At 37.5% G+C, this 24,288-nt stretch overlaps 1 protein-coding gene across 2 annotated transcripts; it reads right to left on the bottom strand.

Moving 5' to 3' along the window:
• Window positions 1–4,504: 4,504 nt before the first annotated feature.
• LOC109099930 (CMP-N-acetylneuraminate-beta-galactosamide-alpha-2,3-sialyltransferase 1-like) lies at window positions 4,505–22,714 on the bottom strand. Of its 2 annotated transcripts, none has more exons than XM_042745551.1 (7): window positions 22,647–22,714; window positions 19,057–19,343; window positions 10,377–10,569; window positions 10,091–10,270; window positions 9,963–10,008; window positions 8,629–8,748; window positions 4,505–5,296 (listed from the first exon to the last, which is right to left on the bottom strand). In XM_042745551.1, the coding sequence occupies exons 2-7, from the start codon at window positions 19,064–19,066 to the stop codon at window positions 5,129–5,131; spliced, it is 717 nt and encodes a 238-aa protein (XP_042601485.1). In that variant the 5' UTR covers window positions 19,067–19,343; window positions 22,647–22,714; the 3' UTR covers window positions 4,505–5,128. The 2 variants fall into 2 exon arrangements, with proteins under 2 accessions (XP_042601485.1, XP_042601486.1); XM_042745552.1 differs by lacking the exon at window positions 22,647–22,714 and adding an exon at window positions 20,021–20,154.
• Between the last annotated feature and the right edge of the window lie 1,574 nt (window positions 22,715–24,288).

Here is a 24,288-nt window from a genome sequence, read left to right as displayed (position 1 = left end):
CCTTTCATATTGTTTAATAAACTTGAGAAACACTTGATCCAGGTAGGGAGTAGAGCAAGGGGATTTTACATCAGTAAGCTCGCCCCTTAACCCATATGCCTATATCTACAGCTTGTGTCGCCTGCAAGCTCGAGAGTCCAAGGCTGCTGTAGAGGCAACCGCAGAACTAGAACAGCGGGGGTTGAATGAACATCTCTCCTTCCTCAGAAAGAGAGCGAGCCCAGAGCGCAACTTACTTACAAACATAGATATCACGGATACAACAATAGATAAAGGCCACAAAGCGGTCTTCCTACCGGTTTCCTCGTGAGTCCATGTAACATGCATCCATACATACCGTTAACCGCATTGTGTCCACCATAGAGGAGTAAATTGTCTTAGATGGCTTAGAACACAAGAATCTCTTTCCGATGGGCAACAGATAATTCCCTTCCTTGAGGAATTAAAAAATCTGATGAAATGGCGTGCAGCACACATATATGAGCATACATGACATATGCTCTGGGCGGTGCTAAGTGCTATTGGCCAATAAATTGGCGTGATGGTATAAGGGCTTCAGACATTCGTCACACCAGAGGTGTTCCCATAGCGATGACGTCATCGCAGCATTGAAGTGAACCTATGAGAGGGAACCCAAGACAGGTCACTCGTATAGTTTTGAATGTGGGGAAATGCAACGCTCAATATGGCTGCACAATCGCAGGAAGCCCTGCCTTGTGAATGAAGGAGCCAATCACTTATCGGTAAAGTCAGCACGTCACTGTAGCTGCTGTTAGAAGTCCCGGCTGCTATAGAAACAGTAAGCATTCTGAGACATGCGATCAGGACTGCGCATGGGCTGATCTAGCCTGAATAATAAGCTTTTTACAATGCTATTTGATATAATTTATGACACCGTTTATATCAGATTTCTTTGGTGATTTCAAATATGAAACTTAATCGCAAGCATAGTGAACAGTTTTGTAAAATTTGATGTTTCCCCATTCAAAGAGATAGGAGCACATGGCAGCCAAGATGCTTCACTCTTCAGTTGTTTTAGTGTTTTTGTTAGTTTTTCCTGTTTTTTATTTTTCATACTCAATCAGTTTCACCAGGGATGAACTGCTGAACATTCGGCAGAACACACCACAAAGTCTCCTACTGGTTTTCGATTATTCTGATGTTTTGCTGAACGTTGCTGTCAGCAGAGCAGCGGCGCTGATCAAACGCAACAGGACGTGCAGACCAGGGAAACGAGCCGGCACACTCATCAAGCTCAGGAAGCACGGATTTCAAACGCCATTGCCTAGCGTCCATCTGGCAAATCTCCACTCTCTACCCAACAAAACAGACAAACTTCTTCTGCTCTCCCGGACAAATAAGGATTTCTCACACTCTGCTGCTCTGTGTTTCATGGAAACCTGGCTGAATGACGCCATTCCAGATAGCGCACTACATCTGCCCTGATTTCAGCTGTTAGAGCAGATCGCGACGCAGAATCAACGGGGAAATCATGCGGCGGCAGGACATGTTTTTACATCAACGAAAAGTGGTGTACAGATGTAACCGTGTTAAAGAAGATGTGCTGTCCCGATCTGGAAGCGCTCTTCATTAACTGCAAGCTGTTCTATGCGCCGCGGGAGTTTCACTCTCGTGAGCATTTACATTCCTCCGCAAGCGCACGTGAGCTCAGCTTTATAGAAACTTGCTGATCAGCATATCCCACCAGAGACAGTCATATACTAGATCACTGTTACACAGCAATAAAAGATGCGTATCACTCTGTCCCACGTGCAGCTTTGGGGCTCTCTGATCACTGCATGGTTCTTATACCAACCTGCAGGCAAAAACTTAAATCTGCTAAACCTGTAGTAAAGACTGTAAAGAGATGGACCAATGAAACAGAGTGGGCTTTAAAAGCCTGTTTCGACCACACTGATTGGAGTGTTTTTGAAGCTGCTACCAACGATCTGGATGAACTAACAGAGACTGTAACATCCTATATTAGTTTCTGTGAGGATATATTCATTCCTACCAGGACTTATTTAACACTCAACAATGATAAGCCTTGGTTTACAGCAAAACTCAGACATCTTTGTCAGGCCAAAGAGGATGTCTACAGAAATGGGGACAGAGTCTTGTACAATCAGGCCAGGAACACACTGAATAAAGAGATTAGAGTAGCTAAAAGGACCTACGATAAAAAGTTGGAAAATCAGTTCACTTTCAGTGACTCAACTTCAGTGTGTAAAGGTCTGAGAGTCATCACAAACTACAAGACACCATCCCCCGGCACTGAGGCAAATCAACAACTTGCTGATGACCTGAATGAGATTTATTGTAGATTTGAAACCCCCACACCCGTTAACACCTCCTGCAATCCCCCCTCTCCCCTCCTGCACTTTAAATCAGCAAGGATGGTGTGTGCCAGGTCTTCGGGAAGAACAAAAGAAGAAAGGCACCTGGTCCAGATGGTGTTACACCAGCCTGTCTGAAAACCTGTGCTGACCAGCTGGCCCCATCTTTTCACATATCTCTGGAGTTGTGTGAAGTCCCTTCCTGCTTCAAACGCTCCACCATCATCCCTGTTCCAAAGAAACCCATGATAACAGGACTTAACGACTACAGACCTGTGGCTTTAATGTCCATCATCATGAAGTCATTTGAAAAACTGGTTCTGGCTTATCTGAAGGACATCACTGGACCCCTTGCAGTTTGCTTACTGAGCAAACAGGTATGTGGATGATGCAGCCAACATGGGACAGCACTTCATCCTGCAAAATCTTGACAAAAAAGGGACTTATGTGAGGATCCTGTTTGTGGACTTTAGTTCGGCTTTCAACACCGTCATCCCAACAGCCCTCCAGACCAAACTGACCCAGCTCTCTGTTCCTACACTGTAAACCCTAATAAGTTCACAGAACTCAAAAAATATTTTGTAACAGATTACACAAAAACATTTAAGTGATGTTTTAAAATGTTTTAAGTTTACATAAAATAAAAAATATATTTCCAGTTGCCTTAAATTATCTAAATATTATCTTATAAATATTGATATTTGTCAACTTATAATTAGGGAGTAATTCACTAAAAATTTTCACTATTTTTCAACCCTTATAATGTGGGAAATACACTCAAACATAACTACTAATGTAGTTATCAAAAAGACTCACAATACTTGCACTTGCAGTATATATAGCCTTTAAGTTTTGCTTTCCATCCTCAACCTAACCACAGGCTCTACTCTTCACCACAACGGTAACACTACAAAACTAACATAACAGAACCATATGTAAATCCTAACATAACACAACATTTAAGTACTAACTTATGTCTCTCTATGTTATTCTTGTGTAAAAACACACAAATTAGCACCTAATTTCTACATTTATTTTCCTTGTTGGCTGATGCAATGCATGCTGGGAACTTGAAAATGCAATAATTTTAAGTTCACCTCACTACAACAGCATTTTGAGTTTACAAAATTTATTTAAATTAAGTCCAATTAACTTTCATTATTATTTGAGTGAAATTAACTTTCATTTTTTAATTAATTTCACTGTTCGGTTTTACAGTGTAGCTCTATCTATCTTCTGACAGATAGGCAACAGCTTCTGAGACTGGGTAAATTTTTGTCAAAAAGCTGCTCCACCAACACTGGTGCCCCTCAGGGCTGTGTTCTCTCCACACTGCTCTTCTCCCTGTACACCAACGACTGCACCTCTAAAGACCCCTCTGTCAAGCTCCTGAAGTTTCCAGACAACACTACAGTCATCAGTCTCATCCAGGACAGTGATGAGTCTGCTTACAGACAAGAGATTGAGCAGCTGGCTGTCTGGTGCAGTCTTAACAACCTGGAGCTGAACACACTCAAAACAGTGGAGATCATACTCTGGATCCCTCACATCCAAGTTATCCCCTTTTTGAACTTTTGCCATCTGGCCGGCACTTCAGAGCCTCAAATACCAGGACAGCCAGGCACAAGAACAATTTCTTCCCCCAGGCAATCTACCTCATGAACAGTTAAATGTTCCCCACTTATGCAATAAAAATGTACAATAACCTTATATTTATTTGTTACCACCTCCATCCTAGTACATACCTGCATCTCACTCTATTCTATTCCATTATCATCTATAGCACAACTGTATTAAAATGTATTTATTTTTCGATTTATTTTTAAATATTTGTCTATTTATATTTACATATGTGTATTTTTTATTTTTTTGTCTTTGTTGTTGTCTCTGTGTACTGGAAGCTTATGGCACTAAAAAAATTTCCTTGTATGCACAAGCATACTTGGCAATAAAGCTTTTTCTGATTCTGAGTTGCACTTGCATGCCTGAGTGGTGTTTTAAAGATGGCCTCCGAATGACATGACTTGTCTTAAAGGGTCTTTGGTATACTTATGGCCTTTACTGATCAGAGAGCTGTTGATTTATATGTGAATATTCTCAATTAAACAATATGAAAAGGAAGATTTTTGTTTTGTGCTGACATTTCTTATTAGTACAGGAATTTGTGGCACAGCATTTTAAATGGCTCATCCTTTTAATTTTCAGTTTTAACCAAAATAGAATTTAAAGATCCATAAAAACATTCCAAATGTCTTACAGATTAGTAGGCTACTTTAGTACAAGAACAGCAGGTACATACAATGTTTACAGTGTCTAGATACAGTAAGCAATTATAAATAAAAGTAGTACATTATACAGCATTTGCTACCCTCTCAAAACATTGTTACCATGGTTAGCTAACATACATATTAACATATTTATTTTCATTTTTACATCCATTTTGTAGCTGTTTTGGTATACACCATTTTGAGATCCTTCATTAAATGGAAGAACGGTCTTATTTATCTCTTTATATTTAGAAATCATGTTTCTCTGTTTAATGCGTAAACAAACATGCGTGACTGTTGCAAAACTGGGATAATCATAAGGTTTGTTAGCGCATTAAACTCTTGGCTAAAAGAAAGTGATGTAGTTTTATCAACATATGGTCATGTGGCCACAACATAAAGATGTTAACAAAATGACTTCAATGCTGCTCAAAACATATTATCACTTTCCACAAGTTAACGGGATGTTAAGCTTTTAACAGATTAAATCGAACATGTCCATTCCTGGTCTTTTTTTTTTTTTTTTTATCTATACCCTTTATATATTGAAATCTTGTTTCTCTGCTGAAGTTGATGCAGTGTTTTATTTTCAAAGTCTCCACCATGAGGGCCGCCTTCATAGTGAGTGCGAGTTCTATCAAAGTAATGATGCCAGGTTCCAGTACTTGAAGCCCCAAACCCAAAAATATTCACCTGTGTAAGAGACAAAGTAGTTTTGTCATTTCATGGTGTTCAAATCATACTTCATTCAGTAATTTTTCTCAATACAAATTTTTACCAAATGATACAGAACTTCATTTGTCGATCACTTCCTAAATGCTGCATGTATTTGTGATTTCGTAACATTCTAGCATCAAAATACACACAATTTCACAAATAGGTAGACTTCAAACAACCTTTTACTTAAGCAAATCAGATATCAGCCATATGTGACCCTGGACCACAAAACCAGTCTTAAGTGTCAATTTTTCAAAATTGATGTATGGTTTGTTAGGATAGGACAATATTTAGTCGAGATACAACTATTTAAATATCTGGAATCTGAGGGTGCAAAAAAAATCTAAATATTGAGAAAATCACCTTTAAAGTTATTCAAATGAAGTCCTTAACAATGCATATTACTATTAAAAAATTACGTTTTGATACTGTATGTTAACGGTAGGAATTTTACAAAATATCTTCATGGAACATGATCTTTACTTAATATCCTAATGATTTTTGGCATAAAATAAAAGTCTATAATTTTGACCCATACAATGTATTTTTGGTTATTGCTACAAATATACCCCAGCGAATTAATACTGGTTTTGTGGTCCAGGGTCACATATTATGTTGACCAATTGTAGCACACTCTTGCTCCAACCAATCACATTTTGCATTACAATCAGGTTGGAGTCAGTTTAACTCACTGTATTATGTGACCACAAAGGGAAATGTTCAGTTCAGTTAGATTTGTTGTGACCACAAGATTAAACTTAACTCACATAAATGGGATAAATTTGTTGTGGGACCAAGATCATTTTGATGATATCCTTATATCATGGCCACGAGTTTATGCATAACCATAGCAACCTGAGATAATCACAAAGTTTGTTTACGCATTAAATTCTTGGCCATGAGAAAATGTTGTTCACTCAACATAGCATGGCCACGGCATAAGGATGTTGTTACTGTGACAAAATGATCTTGTGGTCATCCATGACATATTATAACATTTGTTGTCGCCAATTTGGCTGCATTCCACTCCACTTTTAGATACGCACTCGCAAACATCCCGAAGCACTTCCCCTTCAGGAAATGCCACCTTCAGCGAGGCAAAATAAGGAACACCCATTCACGCCCAGGGACACCCTGCCCCCCTCCAAAAAAAATAAAATAAAAAATAGCTCAACAAGAAAACATGCTCAATTATGTGCACTTGCAACAGAACACATTAATATTGTTATTATAAATTTGATTACTTAATTATTATTAGTCTTTTTTGACAGTTCTGGATGGGATTAATTTTTCTTCTTTTTTAATATTAATTTTCTTAAATTAGGACTACATTATTATGTTATTATTTGTCCTATTTTTTATCTAATGAATTTAGCATTTTTAAAAAAAAACTTTTTAAAATGCCAAATTGTCTATGACAAATAATTATTTATTATGTAAATATTTATGATTAATTTAAATGAAAAAAAGAGTCTAACATTATTATTATTATCTATTAATTCATCTGTCTAATAATGTCTAAAATGTAATAATTATGTCTACCAAGCTCTGATAATGTATGGAAAGTTCTTTCTTCTGCTGAACACAAAAGAAGATGGTTTGAAGAATGTGGGTAACTAGCTTCTGGAAAAAATACTATCAGAATCATTGGGAAAACCGTTTGGTTACCCACATTCTTCAAAGTATCTTCCTTTATGTTCAACAGAAGAAATAAATTATTGCTGGGTTAGAACAACTTGTGGGTGTGTAAACAATGACAAAATTTTGAACACATGAAGTGTTCCATTTGGGACAGGTCCTGACTCTGCTCTCACCCTAACTGTAATGCAAAACATGATTGGTTTGAGTGAGAGCATGCTACAATTGGTCAGCACTATGTGGCTGTTAGCAGAATGGCTTAAAGGGTTAGTTCACCCAAAAATGAAAATTAGCCCATAAATTACTAATCCTCAAGTCATCCTAGCTGTATGACTTTATTCCATCAGACGAATCCAGTCGGAGTTATATTAAAAATTGTCTTTGATCTTTCAATCTGTTTAGTGGTACTCAGGGGGTGTTGCACTGCATCAGTCCAAAACAAGTGAAATAAAAAGCACCCATCCATAACAAAAAAAGTGTCTCACACGGCTCCGGGGGGTGAACAAAGGCCTCCTGTGGCGAATCGATGCGTTTTTGTAAGAAAAATATCCATATTTAAAATGTAATAATCACTTGAATCTAGCTTGTGCCAACAGTTGTACACAGTAACAGTTTCGGGAGCATGATGTATGAGGTCAGCTTTGCACATACGCCAGTGAGTGTCGTGAAAACCAACGTTTGTTAACAGGAGCAAAGGAAGCAAAATTTCTTTACTTTAACAAAGGAAAACCAGTCTCCTCTTGGTTTATATCGAAATCCTCTGTCATTCTTCTTTACAAATCCTCGTTTTGTACTTCTAATTCGTGACCGTTGTTTTATTTTGATCTCTCTGCTGCGTTTCTGCGTGCGTCACAATCTGATTGGCACATGCTCAAAGCTGACCTCATACGTAATTCTACCGGAACTGCTTCCGTTTACAACAGTGAATGCAAGCTAGATTCAAGTAATTATTATGTTTTGAAAATGGATATTTTTCTTACAAAAACACATCAAGTCGCTACAGGAGGCCTTTGTTCCACCCCCCCCAGAGTCATGTGAGATGATTTTTTATGGATGGGCTCTTTTTATTTAACTTCACTTGGACTGAAGCAATGCAACACCTGCTGACTGCACTGATGGAGCATGAAAGATCAAAGACAATTTTTAATAGAACTCTGACTGGATTCATCTGAAAGAAGAAAGTCATATACACCTAGGATGACTTGAGGGTGAGTAATGTATGGGCCAATTTTCATTTTTGGGTGAACTAACCCTTTAAGTAGATGGTAGGCAGAGTCTACCTATTTGTGGATTAGTGTGCATCTTGATGCTAGGAATGTTTTAAATTCCACAAATGTGTGTAACAAAGCACAGATCCAAAAAAAAAAAAAAAAACTATCTACAATGTACAGGAAACCCACAAATGAATGCCAGGCAAAGTTGTGTTTGTGACACAAAACATATTTGTGGATATTGATGTTTTTCAAAAAGAAGGTGATTGTTAAGATAAAATTTTATGTGCACATAAAAATTATTTTAGTCCCACTTTTAGGGAAATGAATAGGCAAATATTCACATTTCTGCTTTATGTGTACCATTTGCTTTGTTTTCTAATATATCATGTGCCTTTCACATACGTAATGTCTGTTTATAAAATTAGAAGTCTAAACTGAAAATGCAAACAGTTTTACCTGATCACAGATATGCAAGGCAAATATTATTGTAATGAAGCCAGTAGATGGATATCTGCCATGTTTCAGAAGCCATTTCTCATAGACGTATTTTATGAAAGCAGGGTGGAGGACCATCACCTAAACAGAAACAAAAACACTAATGAGACATAAACCATTGCTTTTTTTAGGGCTTAATAATCAGTCTCTTGAATTTCTTTACATTCATTTAAAGGGGTCATATGATCCTTTTCTTTATTGTGTTATGTAGCTATTTGTGCATGTATAAGATCTGCAGAGTTACAAAGCTCAAAGTTTCCCACAAAAATAATTTATTCTATCTTAAAGAGAAGGCTGATCCAGACCAGGCTAAAACACCTCGTTCAAACACGCCCCCACATGTCTACGTCACAATGTGGAAATATTTGTGTAATGCCACCCAAATGTTCATGCAAAGAAAGAAGGCGTGGTTTGAGGAACCGCAATGGTGTTGATGCAGCCATGTCAGGGAGATGCAGTGTGTTTCTGTGCGAAAGCAAAAGCTCTTTATTTGTCCTTCCGAAAGTAGATTCAATGAGAATCATTGGTTAAGATATATTTACAAAAGAACAGCACAACCCAGATGTTCTAATTTGTGCAACGCATTTTATGGACAACAGTTTTGTGAACCTAGGAGAGAAGCCTACAAGGTTGGCTGTGCAAAGGCTATTTCTAAAAAAAATAGGTCATTTCTGACTTTGCTACGACAATCTGGCACTTATTCTGAATCAGCTACTGTAAGTATGTTTTCTTAATAGTTTAAGTATTTGCTATTGACTGTTCAAATGCGGAGTTTTGCGCCATGTAGAGTTTCACGTCATGTGTGTGCATGAGCAAAAGACAGGGTCACACCACAGTGGAGTCAGCTTCCTTAGTCGCGGCTTGTGTGCTGCAAATACATACGAGCATCATCACTGTGTCTGTCACACGACTCTGTTCCACTTTCGGGCTTGAACTCATGGTAAAATTAAGGACATTATTTACTGTCTTTACAGTTATGTTGAAAGCTGAAGCTCGCAAATATGGAAAGGGCCGTTACATGTCTGATGCGTGCTTGTGGTGTTCGGCCAATCACAATTTACTGGGTCAGCTGGCCAATCAGAGAAGACTGTGGTTGTAAGCAAGGCGGGGCTTTGTAGAAAATGACACGTTTGAGAGAGGCGGGGCATAGAGGAACAACAATAATGTACAGTATTTGAAAAATAATGTGGTTTTTGAACATTAAAGCATGTCAACATATTCTGTTACACCAAATACACAAAATAATGACACATAAAAAAGCATAAAAAAACCACTAAAATGACATTGATACTCACCTTGTTCTCATCTGCTTTGATTGAAGGTTTGACTCGTGTGTAGGTGCTGAGGAACAAAAAGATGGCTTAATAATTATGCAGATATATCTAATTATTTCATATTTATTTGTTTTTTAAACCGTGCATACCGTGTGATGTGTCTAGTGGTGAAGGTACTTATAAGCCACTGCATGTCGCGAATCTTAAAGGGAAAAAGTACCAGATGGGTGGAGTTGTCCAAGTCCACGGCACTTTCGGGATACAGAATCCGGTGAGTTGTCTTTGACCCCACATCCCTTTCGTAACCTTTTGTCGGGCCTTTATTTATCCTGAGAGAACAATACAAGTAACAGGTGTTGATAAGCCATCTAAAGAACTAATGTTATAGAGATCATTTATCAGATTATTCTGTGCATTATTCTGTTCTTCTAGTACCTAATCACAATATCATGGAAATCTATTAGAGACCCATAATGGGATCCCAGAAGGTTCGCAGAGTTTCCCACCACAGCACAGGTTCTGCAGCGATCTGGACCGGCGTCTGAGTAGTGCTCTTTATCAGGGAAGAGAGAAACATCTGATCCACCACCTCTGTGTAGTTGACTCTGAACATTGATGGCTGTAGACCCTGTACAAATATTTGAAAGCTCAAGATAAGAATCAATGAAAATAGTTTTGTTAAAACTGGGTTACATAATAGTGACATCATGCGAAGACCATCAAGATAAGAGTTGATTTGTATCTTAATTTGCATATGTATGTTTGTATTTGCATGTTATATGCCACACATGACGTCACCGTTTATGGGTGGGGTCCCATGATCTACGGCACATCTGGGAGCCTATATATATATATATATATATATATATACATATATATATATATATATATATATATATATATATATATAATATATAGCGTTTGGTTCCAAAATGTGAAAAACGCAATTCAAAAACAAATTTGAGTTTTGAATACCAAAATCAGTATTGTATCTTGTCGTATTGAAAAGTCCATTTTAAATTTCACGCAAAATGTGATATCCACTGTGTTGTTCTGTCATGTTTTCTCCCTATCTTTCCAAATCGCGACACATGCCAGTCTCCCTTCTCTGCAGAATGCGACACATCTGGTTAACCAACTACAACGCACCATTCAACGCATTGTAAACAAATGACAAGGTAGGCTACTCAATATCGCGTTCGTAATCGCAGATGAATCGCCTTTGATTATAAACACCATATTGCGTAGTTCAGGGTTTCCCAATTAGTTTTCGCCAAGGGCCACTGACCTATATATATATATATATATATATATATATATATGTATATGTATATATATATATATGTATATGTATATATATATGTATATGTATATATATATATATATATATGTATATGTATATATATATATGTATATGTGTATATATATATATGTATATGTATATGTATATATATATATATATATATATATATATATATATATATATATATATATATTATTATTATTATTATTACAGTTATTATATTATTGCTGCTTTGTTAAAATAGTCACAAGATGCAAGGTATAAACATGGACGGACTGGGACTAAAAAACGGCCCTGGACTTTGACTAGGCCCGGCCCAAAGCAATCAGTGCACGGAAAATCGACAACAATAACGCCTGGCATGAGTGTCCCAACAAGACTTTAATTGTGGCTCATGATACTATATAGGGTGGCCATTCGTGCCAGTCCCGCCGGACACGCCCGAACATGTTTTCAGGTGCGTTCTCCGGAAGTCGCGTTGGTCGACCGCATACGTCATCGAGGTTCTCACATTTCAAATAAAATACATTAGAAAATTAAGATTTATTTATTTTAAGACATACAATCATTGTAGTTTCATTCTTACCTTGAAATGTAACGGTTGCTTTTCTGAAACTGAACCCGAAATATTAAACCTTGATGACGTATGAGGTCGACAAACGTGACTTCCAGAGAACGCACCCGAAAACATGTTCGGGCGTGTCCGGCAGGACTGGCACGAATGGCCACCCTAATACTATACCATCCAAATTATAGCAATAGCACTGATGTTGACTAGATGTTAAGCTGGAGTGGGTGTCTTTCTCTGCTCTTGGTCTAAGCTCAACCTGAATAAACAAATGATAGAATGGACTTAAAAAAAAAAAAAAAAAAAAAAAACAGGTTTTATTCCAAGATAGCATGGAATAGATTATATAATATGCTGTTATAACATCATATTATACAATCCATTCCATGCTGTCTTGAAATGAATTTATTACTTAATAATCTTAGTTAATGTATGCAGTAATTAATCTTACTGCACAAATAATACCACATCTAAATGAAAACACACCATTACAAATGTAACTTCTGTATTCAAAATCTTCAAAGTTTGTAAGCATTAACTGTAACGTTACCAACATTTTTAAAAGCAAAAAGCACAACATATTTCTTAATATTAGCTACTGCATGTGGCATTTTACAGCTAAAATGTTGAAGTTTAGCTGTTTTAACTACTGTAATCATTAAAAATGTAGCAACCTGAATATCACTTCCTAACATCATCCCTAGCAAGTAACTCTCTTTCTCCTCTCATGCTCCACAACTAAGTTACTTGTCCTGGATCTGCCTGTGGAACCAGCTCATCTTTCTGTCCCTCATCATCATCACTGGTGGCATGTTGCTGCATAGCTGTCTGACTCACTTCTTCACTGCTGCTAATATTTAACTGCGAGGTGCTGCTGCTGGCTGTGCTGCTAAATATTTAGGTTAGTTTGCGACAGCGGCTTCAGTATCTAAATTCCGCATTTTTTTTTCTCTCGCCTTCTCAGCCCCACCCTTTTCTTTCCGTTTTTTACCCGCAGCCGCGTTATGCATATTGTTTGTTTGTTTCTATGCTTCTTCTATCTAACGTCTTTGCTGTTGGTTTCTTTCTTCCTACTCTTCCACTTCTTCTTCTCCTTACTTGGCGCCCACGGCCAGTGCAGCTGGCATCCAACTTAAAGGTGCATTGCTGCCACCTATAGTACTGGAGTGTGAAACAGATTAGTGGCGGGCGGTGGGCCAGTGTTGTACCGAAATCTGACTCCCCGGACAAATCAAGTAGATATAACTGCAGGCCGGAGATCTCCAAAATGAGGCGTGAACTCCAAAATTGGGCAGAACCTCCAAAATGGGGTGGGGTCTCCTCGCGCAAAGACTTTCACCATTGGCTCTGGCTCCAGCCAATTGTTATTGACTTACATTTCAAAATAAAATTTTATAAATTAAACATTGTTTCTAGTTCATTTTATTTTCATAAAATAAAATATGCTATATAAATAAATATATTCTCTGTGAGAGCAACCCCAAAGCTTGTGGCCAGTGATGTTCGGACTGGAGTTTGAACCTCTGCTTAATGATATAAACACGTGAATCACCCACGAGGTCTCCCGCGAGCCGTCCCAGCGCAGCTCTAACGCTTTTTTTCTCAGCAACGGGGGCATCCTGGGGCTCGAAATTTGCAGGGTAGAAAGGGGTAGTGACGCTGGGTGTAACTAAAAAGTGCCATTGTCTGGCGAGGTCCAGTTGGGGGAGTTATGGAATGATCTCATATCGCATAGTGTAGGAAACAACACTTTAATTGACACAACCAATAAAATCTTTAGAATCAGTTATGGGGCGGCGCTTTGCACTTAAGTTGATTGGGGGGAAAAATTGCGCTTGCGCGTCATGTGCTTGTCTGTCAATGGGAGGAAGCCACGCCCTATTTTGGAGCTCCCACCCCGTTTTGGAGTTCCCGCCCCCATTTGGAGATCTCCAGGCTGCAGTTATACCCTTCTCGGACAAATCACACTCCCCTTCGCGTGCACGCGCGTCACACAGTTGAACGCAGCGCTTGCAGTTAAACCTTCAGCGGTTTATTATAAGCCTTTTATTGATCGTTTTTTTCCACAATTGGCACCAAGAACAAACATAGAAGCGTTGTCTGATTAACAAGCAGCTAACGGATGCAAAAACGCCGACTGGAGAAGGTCGTCAACGGAATTAAACCGCAATTTCCAAAGTAAAAGTGCAACTTTTACACTGAAATTATTAACTGCGCCAACTTTATCATCTCGCAATGCTCTTCCCATAAAACCTGCTTTTCATTGTCATTTAAATTGATATTTAATCACATTTAGTTTGTTAGACTAGGATGAATATAGTTAGAATTTAATTCTCGTAAAATAATATTTATTATTAATAATAAAATCTAAGGTATTATTATTATCATGCAATTTTTATTGTACGATCAGTATTTATTACTTGACAGTGCCTTTGCATCTTGCCCTACAGACTGTGTGTGCAAAAACATTTGACTGTAGCTTCAACAGGACAGGTTTAATGGGGGGAGTGTGATTTTCACAGCACTAATATTGCACCTATGGAAATTATACTCCCCCCAATAATACAGGTTAAAAAGGTCACAGTAAAACCAAATTTATGCTGATGTCACATCTTGCCCTACAGATTGTGTGTGCAAAAACATTTGACTGTAGCTTCAACAGGACAGGTTTAATGGGGGGAGTGTGATTTTCACAGCACTAATATTGCACCTGTGGAAATTATACTCCCCCCAATAATACAGGAAAACAATGTCACAGTGAAACCAAATTTACGCAGATGTCACATCTTGCCCTACAGACTGAGTGTGCAAAAACATTTGACTGTAGCTTCAACAGGACAGGTTTAATGGGGGGAGTGTGATTTTCACAGCACTAATATTGCACCTGTGGAAATTATACTCCCCCAAATAATACAGGTTAAAAAGGTCACAGTGAAACCAAATTTATGCTGATGTCACATCTTGCCCTACAGACTGAGTGTGCAAAAACATTTGACTGTAGCTTCAACAGGACAGGTTTAATGGGGGGAGTGTGATTTTCACAGCACTAATATTGCACCTGTGGGAAATTATACTCCCCCAAATAATACAGGTTAAAAAGGTCACAGTGAAACCAAATTTATGCTGATGTCACATCTTGCCCTACAGACTGAGTGTGCAAAAACATTTGACTGTAGCTTCAACAGGACAGGTTTAATGGGGGGAGTGTGATTTTCACAGCACTAATATTGCACCTGTGGAAATTATACTCCCCCCACTAATACAGGTTAAAAAGGTCACAGTGAAACCAAATTTATGCTGATGTCACATCTTGCCCTACAGACTGTGTGTGCAAAAACATTTGACTGTAGCTTCAACAGGACAGGTTTAATGGGGGGAGTGTGATTTTCACAGCACTAATATTGCACCTGTGGAAATTTTACCCCCCCCACTAATACAGGTTAAAAAGGTCACAGTGAAACCAAATTTATGCTGATGTCACATCTTGCCCTACAGACTGAGTGTGCAAAAACATTTGACTGTAGATTCAACAGGACAGGTTTGGTGGGAGGGAGTGTGACCACAGGAAACAGATGATTCTTCTGCACAATCTGACTTTGCTGCAGCCTGGAATTGAACTGCTGGTGTTGTCTGGCCCCCCGACTGAGCCTGGTTTCTCCCAAGGTTTTTTCTCCATTCTGTCACTGATGGAGTTTTGGTTCCTTGCCGCTGTCGCCTCTGGCTTGCTTAGTTGGGGAAGCTTCATTTACAGCGATATCATTGACTTGATTGCAAATGATTGCAAAGATACTATAAAAAAACTGAACTGAGATAATGACAACACTGAATTCAATGATGAACTGCCTTTAACCGTCATTTTGCATTTACACACTGTTTTCATAATTAATGTTGTTCAGTTGCTTTGACACAATCTTTTTTGTTTAATGCGCTATATAAATAAAGGTGACTTGACCTGATAGGGAAACCAAATTTAAACTCATTTTGAGACTAGACAAATACAACCAGCAAGGCTGATAAACCTGTGTTTAAATCAATTAGGTGTTGGCGGGCTGTCTTAGGCATGGTTCTCTGCTTGTCCATCTTTTGCACACTCAGTCTATAGGGCAAGATGTGACATCAGCATAAATGTGGTTTCACTGTGACATTGTTAACCTATATTATTGGGGGAGTATAATTTCCACAGGTGCAATATTAGTGCTGTGAAAATCACACTCCCCTCATTAAACCTGTTCTGTTGAAGCTACAGTCAAATGTTTTTGCACACTCAGTCTGTAGGGCAAGATGTGACATCAGCATAAATTTGGTTTCACTGTGACATTGTTAACCTGTATTATTGGGGGGAGTATAATTTCCACAGGTGCAATATTAGTGCTGTGAAAATCACACTCCCCCCATTAAACCTGTCCTGTTGAAGCTACAGTCAAATGTTTTTGCACACTCAGTCTGTAGGGCAAGATGTGACATCAGCATAAATTTGGTTTCCCTGTGACATTGTTAACCTGTATTATTGGGGGGAGTATAATTTCCACAGGTGCAATATTAGTGCTGTGAAAATCACACTCCCCTCATTAAACCTGTCCTGTTGAAGCTACAGTCAAATGTTTTTGCACACTCAGTCTGTAGGGCAAGATGTGACATCAGCATAAATTTGGTTTCACTGTGACATTGTTAACCTGTATTAGTGGGGGGAGTATAATTTCCACAGGTGCCAATATTAGTGTTGTGAAAATCACACTCCCCTCATTAAACCTGTTTCTGTTGAAGCTACAGTCAAATGTTTTTGCACACTCAGTCTGTAGGGCAAGATGTGACATCAGCATAAATTTGGTTTCACTGTGACATTGTTAACCTGTATTAGTGGGGGGAGTATAATTTCCACAGGTGCAATATTAGTGTTGTGAAAATCACACTCCCCTCATTAAACCTGTTCTGTTGAAGCTACAGTCAAATGTTTTTGCACACTCAGTCTGTAGGGCAAGATGTGACATCAGCATAAGTTTGCTTTCTCTGTGACCTTGTTAACCTGTATTGGGGGTGTACTTTGAAATGTATGTACTAATGCCACGTAGCTTTGAAAAATGAACAGTCTATCAAATATTGGATTCTAATTTTTTTGTCAACTTGTTTGCTTTCATTTAGGACATTTAGGATTTTATATTTATTATTTTCAGTATTCAAGAATGACAGCAATGTGATTGTACTTTTTAAATCAGCAGTAGGGTCATCAAATTATTTAAATAGAAAAATAAAGGTTTTGTTTGGGTCATACTGAATGGTAATTTTGTCAAAGTAGTTTTAATAATCATTTCAACCATTGTGTGTAAATAATCATTTCAAACAGTGTGTACAGTGTGTACAGTGTGTCTACAGCATGTACAGTACAGTACTCGGTGAACTCAAACAACGTTCTTCCAGGACAAAGACACAACAAAACAAACAAAATTAAACAAAGTAATAGGAGATTAGACAAAATTTACTAGAACATAAAAGGACTATACGATAGAACAACATTAATGAGACCAGTACACAAATGCAAAGGCACTGTCAAATAATAAATACTGATCGTACAATAAATATTGCATGATTAATAATAATAATACCTTAGATATTATTAAATTTAAGGCATTGATGTTTGCCTACAAACCCACCACTGGCTCTGCACCCCTTTACCTAAATTCATTACTTTAGAGTTATGTGCCATCTAGAAGCTTGCGTTCTGCAAGTGAACGTCGCTTGATTGTGCCATCCCAAAGAAGCACAAAGTCACTTTTAAGGACTTTTAAATTAAATGTTCCCTCCTGGTGGAATGACCCTGCCCAAACTCAATCCGAGCAGCTGAGTCCTTAGCCATCTTCAAGAATCGGCTTAAAACACATCTCTTCCATCTTTATTTGACCTTCTAACTTTAGCACTCACTTTTCTAATTCTATTCTTTAAAAAAAAAAAAAATCTAACTACCTTTCTAATCTTTTTGTATTCTATGTATTTTCTTTTCATATATATATATATATATATATATATATATTATATATATATATATATATATATATATATATATATATATATATATATATATACAGTGTTCGAATTGAGGGGGGGCTGGGGGGGTTATGGGACCCCCCCCCATAATCATCAAGGGACACCCCATAAGGCCCAAAAAATTGACCTTGGGGGGTCCCCTGGTTTTTCATTAAAACTAAAATAGAAACAATATTTGACATAGCCCTATCTATTTTTTATCGAAGTATTGCGCTGCCGCTCCCATAAAAAGCTACTTCAAATTAGATGTGCGTCTGAAAATACGCTCAAGTGCGCCACACGCTGTTTTCTGAAGGAATTTACAGACCGCGGGCGCGACGTCGCTGTGTGATTGGCTGGCAGTGATCCTTCCTCATTATTTTACCTCACGATGACGGTAAGATAATATTTCTTTGTTTTATGATTGTTTGGTACACCTAATTTACTGCTACTGAATAAGTGTTTATCTTAGAATCGGACAGTTACTTTTATTATAATCTTGGTCTGTCAATAGTTGTTTTTTTATCTTATGATGCTAGCTCACTATCGGATTGTTAGTTGTAATTAGCCATCTAACGTAATTCTGAGAAAAAGCTTGCATTGCACCCATTCTGAATTAAACAAATAATTTTAAATCTAGTAACCTTAACTGCTCAAAAACAGTGTTAATTTAATTAAGGAAATTATAACTGATGAAAATGTTCATCAGGTGAAGGCTTTTTTTTGTGTCAACGATGACAAAGCATGGTTGCTAACTCTCACAAACTGCTTGAGAAACACATGCATTGATTATTACGCCCAAGACAAACATGCAGATCAACCGTTTTTATGAATTGTATCCTATTTTCCGTTATTATGTATAGCCTAATACAATTAGTGTAGTATTTAAGGTTAAATGGAGAAAATGGTTTTAAATTCAATGCAAAGAGTCAAAATAAAGTCATTTTGTGGCCAGAAAAATAATAATTTCCATTTGCAATGCCATTGTTTACACACTCTAATAAATATACATGTATCTAGTCAAGTTGCTCAAAAGAGTATTGCAGGTCATAACTGCTTACTTATTTTTAGGTTTTGCATTTGAATAAATATTTAGAAAAGATCAAACACTAGATTTTAAAATGATACATTTTAAAAAGATACTCGTATAAGCACACACAAGTGAATATTAATTAATGCAAGAAAATACTGAATTTAACCTAAGCATTTAATATTTAAAGACTTACCCTCCACCATCTGTAGGTGTCTCGACGTAACACACTGTTTTTTCTGTTCAGCAGAGGTGGGATGCTGGGATCGTATCGATAAATGAACCAGTCATCGTCCATAAAGCCCATGACGCAAGATTTACAGGAGCATGAAGCTTCAAAGATAGAGTCATCAAAGGAGTCTACAGTATTATCGATCGGGTTTTGAGTGAACAAAAGAAAGATAGTCATGAAGCTCAAAAGCAGGGTGATGTGGCGAGGCGTCAGTCTATTGAAGATGTTCATCTTTTGCGTGTGTCGTGTTCCTGGTGGACAAATACAATTTTATTAGAAAGACAGAAAAACGCGTCAGTTTTATGGTTATACTTTGTAGTTTCTTATCTTCAAAAGACACAGTTCTGTGGTCTGAAGCCACCACCCCGCAAAAATGTCGACATAATTTCAGTCATTTCTGCTGGATTGTATGAGTTCTCAGATTTTCAACTCGATTTTCGATCCATAATTCAATTCAAGCGATAAGAAAAAAAATGCAATGTAACTTCGACACCGCTTAAGTTGTACTTAAATGTAAAAATTATGTATAATTGTAATTTAACTAAGTAAATTATTGCTTTGATATGAAAAAGAAATATTTTATAAATTTTTCGTTATGGTTTAATAATTAATGCGTCAGAGGGTTCCTTTCACTTGTTTCAATTCGATTAAACATCGAAAACATCAAATAACGTTGAAATAAAAACAAATATATTTTAAATAGTGTTTTATCAAAAGAATAATTAATTTCAGTAAGGTTTAAACCTAATTCTCAGACCGACTTGCTCAGTTTGTAAAAATTGTTGTTAAATTCGGTCTATTAGTAGCCCATACAAATGTTTCAGATGCCACACATTTTAGAGGCAAAAACATTAAGTTGATTTCACTGAACGAATTTAATTGACAAGTAATAATCAATTTAATAATTACCCCAGAGTATCAAACTTACCAAAATGATAAGAATGTCAGGATGGGTTCCTTTTTTATCTCCTATAAGCCAGTATTTATTGAGGTCTATAAATCAAGCAATTACTTTTACTAGACTTTATTTCTTGACATCTGAATCATCAAAGTATCTGAGTGCCGAAGGCTTCTACCTCCTTAATGAAAAAGCATTCCATATTTGTCGCTCAACTAGTTGAACCGGTTTTGTCTTTCCATACCTTCGCGGATGATGCCAAAATGCAGTTACCAATAGAGGAAAAAAGAAATAAAAAAATTCTATATAAATCCAACCAGTGTTTCTAGTTCTATGGTATAAAGCCAATTAAACATGTAACCTGAAGAGATATAAAAGAGAAACGGTGCTGACAATAATTAATTAGGTCTTTGAATCTGCTTTTATATGTCTGCATAGTGAGTTCTGTAATGTAGTCACACAGCACGGTGTAGCCTACCTAGTCCAATTAGTATTTTTTTAAATCATGAAACAATTTTTTCTTTTTGGTTCTGTAAGTGTCTTCAGTTACTGTATTATTCTATTGATATGGAAAAAAGTGACATTAGGTTATTCATATCAGTATGTTGACTTAGAAATAGTTTAAAGCATATGGTTTTTATGAATAAACTAAAATGTTTTGGTGAAACCGAAAAGTTGTCTTCCTGCTTCAGATAAAATAAAATAGAATACTTTATTATTGTATTTATTCTTATGCGGCACTGTAAGAATAAAAAGTCCTAAAGGGGAAGAAATGTTCAATCGCTTAAAACAAGCGTATAGGCTACATTGAATTGAGGTCTTTGAGTCTATCACTTGTATTTCTCAATTATTTTAAAGCACTGATGATGATGAAAATAAAAATACTCAGTTTGTCCACACCCTGGATATCAATAATTTTATGAGAAGCGAGTTGTTTGTATGACAAGTTTAAATCTGCTCTAAACCAGTCGCACACCCTCCTGACATTCACGATCATGGTCCACAGACAAGCACATCGCGGAACACTAAATGTGAGTAAATGCTTTCTTTTTGTCACCGTTTACTGTTTATTTCTCAGGTGTAGGAATTTAACTACTGTTAAATAGATATTTAGTCCGTCTTTTATGTCTGTTGCTTACGATGTGGGGTTGTAATTGGATTAATTATCTGATACCTCAGTGATCATCAAACCTTGTTCAGCCTCGTCTGAAAAAAAGTATACATTTATCGTTTGTTCTGTTAATGTATTTACCTTTATTTCTTTAAAAGTATCATTATTAATTAGAATATTAGGTTCACTAAGCATTTTGTGATTTATCAGTACGTTTTTTCTGGGTATCAAAAATCAAAACCGGTTCTTCCTTCTAAAGAGCAGTACGACAATCGCATTATAATGGTAGGCTATGTTACTTAATATCAGGGCCAACGAGTTTGTTGAACTCTTGTCGTTTTTGTATTCCTTCTCATTTTCTACTGTAAGGTCAGTAAATCGTAAATAACAAATTCATGTGAATTGAAATGTAATTTAAACAAATATACCCACTGAATACACTACATAATGTTTATTCGTTATGAATTATTTTAGAATTTTTTTCGGCAGTAGTATATCATCCGTTGAACATTTTTTTTAATCTAGTTTAAAACACGTGACAAATCTGAAATGATTTAAAATAAGCTACTTTTAAGTAGGCTGCTTAAATTTTGGCAAGTCTTCAATGTTGCTTAAACCGGCTAAACAGATACAGCTAGGACCAGAAACTAATTAACTAAATAAATTAAATTTTCTACCCATTATATTGTGTTTTATTAACGTCTACATCTATTCTAACCCTAAACCTACCCCTTACGATATTGCAAAAACAGTAATTGTTGTACAATGTGACAAAAAAAAAAAAATGCTATAGCATATTGATGTGCGCATGCCCAGTAGCCTCAGCTGTATCCCTTCTAGACTTCAAATTGGATGTGAAGCAGTCAGTTAAGATAACATTATTTAGTAACGTGATTTACACTTTGATTAAAAAAATATATAACAAACATGATTAATGTAACCATTTTAAAGAAAAAAGGATGTTTCGTTATAGCTTTCAGAGCAAGGGCACAGCCATCTTACATTTTAACACACAATTAATTTGGTTTTCACCATAATTTGGATGGATATTCAACAACGGTCTATACTAAGTTTTGACTGTAGTATCCCAATGCCAGGAGCATCATGATATCTAAACAAACAACGCTGCATACAATATCATTCATGTAACATTTTCTGAACAACTGGACCAGTAAGACGCAGTAAATCTGGTTCCTTGATTAGCGTTAAATCGCCATCACCTGCTTTCAAATGGAGCGCATTTAATTGACAGAGCCGTAGATCACTGACAAGCTACTCAATATCGCGTTCATTATCAAAGGCGATTAATCTGGGATAATGAACGCGATATTGCGTAGCTTGTCAGTGATCTACGGCTCTGTCAATTAAATGCGCTCCATTTGAAAGCAGGTGATGGCGATTTAACGGTAATCAAGGAACCAGATTTACTGACTAGATGCGCATGATCATATCGTTAGATATATCGCCCAGCCCTATTAAATATTAAAGTGTTTTAAGCCATCCAAGCTTGAGACAGCACGGAATAAATTTTAATGCGGTACTTACACGCTGTGATGGACCTTTTCTGAAAGAGATTTGTGTTGTGATCATTTATGTTGGCGCCGGCGGCGACACACACACACACACACACACACACACACACACACACACACACACACACACAAAGCCTCGGACAGCACATTAGTAGGCTACCAAATTGAGCTTTCTTTCGCGCCTTAATCTGCAAATGCACACAAAGCTCATCGGAATGACAGTCTTGATGAGGATCCATGTAAGTTGTTTCCCATCCGCACTTTACCCAAAAACCAGCAGGTTCACGACTTCTTCAACCTCTAATACTGCCAGGGGTGCCCCCAAGGGGTGGACTGGCGGAGAACCCAAAACAGAAGACTGCTTTCATCTCCCACTATGGGCTATTTCAGTTTCGGGTCTTGCCTTTTGGATTGTGCAACGCGCCCGCCACATTCCAAAGACTAATGAATTCTGTCCTTGCAAGTCTCATCTATAAGTCCTGTGCCGTCTACTTGGACGATGTTGTGGTAGTGTCACCTACCTTTGAACAGCACCTTGTTGACCTGAAAGAAGTTCTTAACAGGCTGGAATCTGCGCGGTTGTCTGTTAAGCTTGAAAAATGCCAGTTCTATAGGAGTGAACTCACTTTTCTTGGGTACAATGTCACTACGGATGGTGTCCGGCCCAATAAGGACAAAGTGAAGGCTGTAACTGATTTCGTAAGCCCTACTAATGTTAAGCAAGTAAAACAGTTTCTAGGACTGACCAGCTATTACAGACACTTCATTCATGATTATGCCCGCCATGCAGAGCCCCTTTTGCTCTTACCAGATCGGATGTTCCCTTTAAGTGGTCAAGTGAATGTCAGGCTGCCATGGATTTTCTCAAGGACAAGCTGACTCCCGCATTTGTCCTTGAAATTTCTTGACTTTTCGCTTCCTTTCTTTATCCATGCAGATGCATGCAACATTGGGCTCGGTGCCGTTCTCATGCAGAGAGATGACAACGGCAGAGAAGTGGCCTACGCGAGCCAAGCGCTTTATAAGGCTGAGAGACCATATTCTACTCCAGAAAAGGAGTGTTTGGCTGTCATTTGGGCCCTTGAACACTTCAGGCCATATATAATATAGAAGGACTTCATGTGACATTTTTTTCAGACCACAGCTCCTTAAGATAGCTGATGTCTCACCTGAACCTCTCTGGCCGGCTGGCTAGATGGTCTCTCCGATTACAGTACTTTGACTTTGATATTTTTCCATAGACCTGGACAAGTAATAAATCGTGCCGGACGCTCTTTTCTCGTAACCCTGTCCCGTCCCCGTCCTGCGGTGCACCTTTGGAAGTTCTCCCTGATTATTCCATTATTGGGGGCCTTGATCTACAGTCGTGGCCAAAAGTTTTGAGAATTACATAAATATTAGTTTTCAAAAAGTTTGCTGCTAAACTGCTTTTAGATCTTTGTTTCAGTTATTTCTGTGATGTACTGAAATATAATTACAAGCACTTCATACGTTTCAAAGGCTTTTATCGACAATTACATGACATGTATGCAAAGGGTCAGTATTTGCAATGTTGGCCCTTCTTTTTCAGGACCTCTGCAGTTCGACTGGGCATGCTCTCAATCAACTTCTGGGCCAAATCCTGACTGATAGCAACCCATTCTTTCATAATAACT

The sequence above is a fragment of the Cyprinus carpio genome, chromosome B19 (genome assembly GCF_018340385.1).
Source record: "Cyprinus carpio isolate SPL01 chromosome B19, ASM1834038v1, whole genome shotgun sequence".
Classification (NCBI taxonomy): domain Eukaryota; kingdom Metazoa; phylum Chordata; class Actinopteri; order Cypriniformes; family Cyprinidae; genus Cyprinus; species Cyprinus carpio.
Note: the sequence above shows the minus strand (reverse complement) of the source record. Positions and strands in the feature narration are given on the sequence as shown.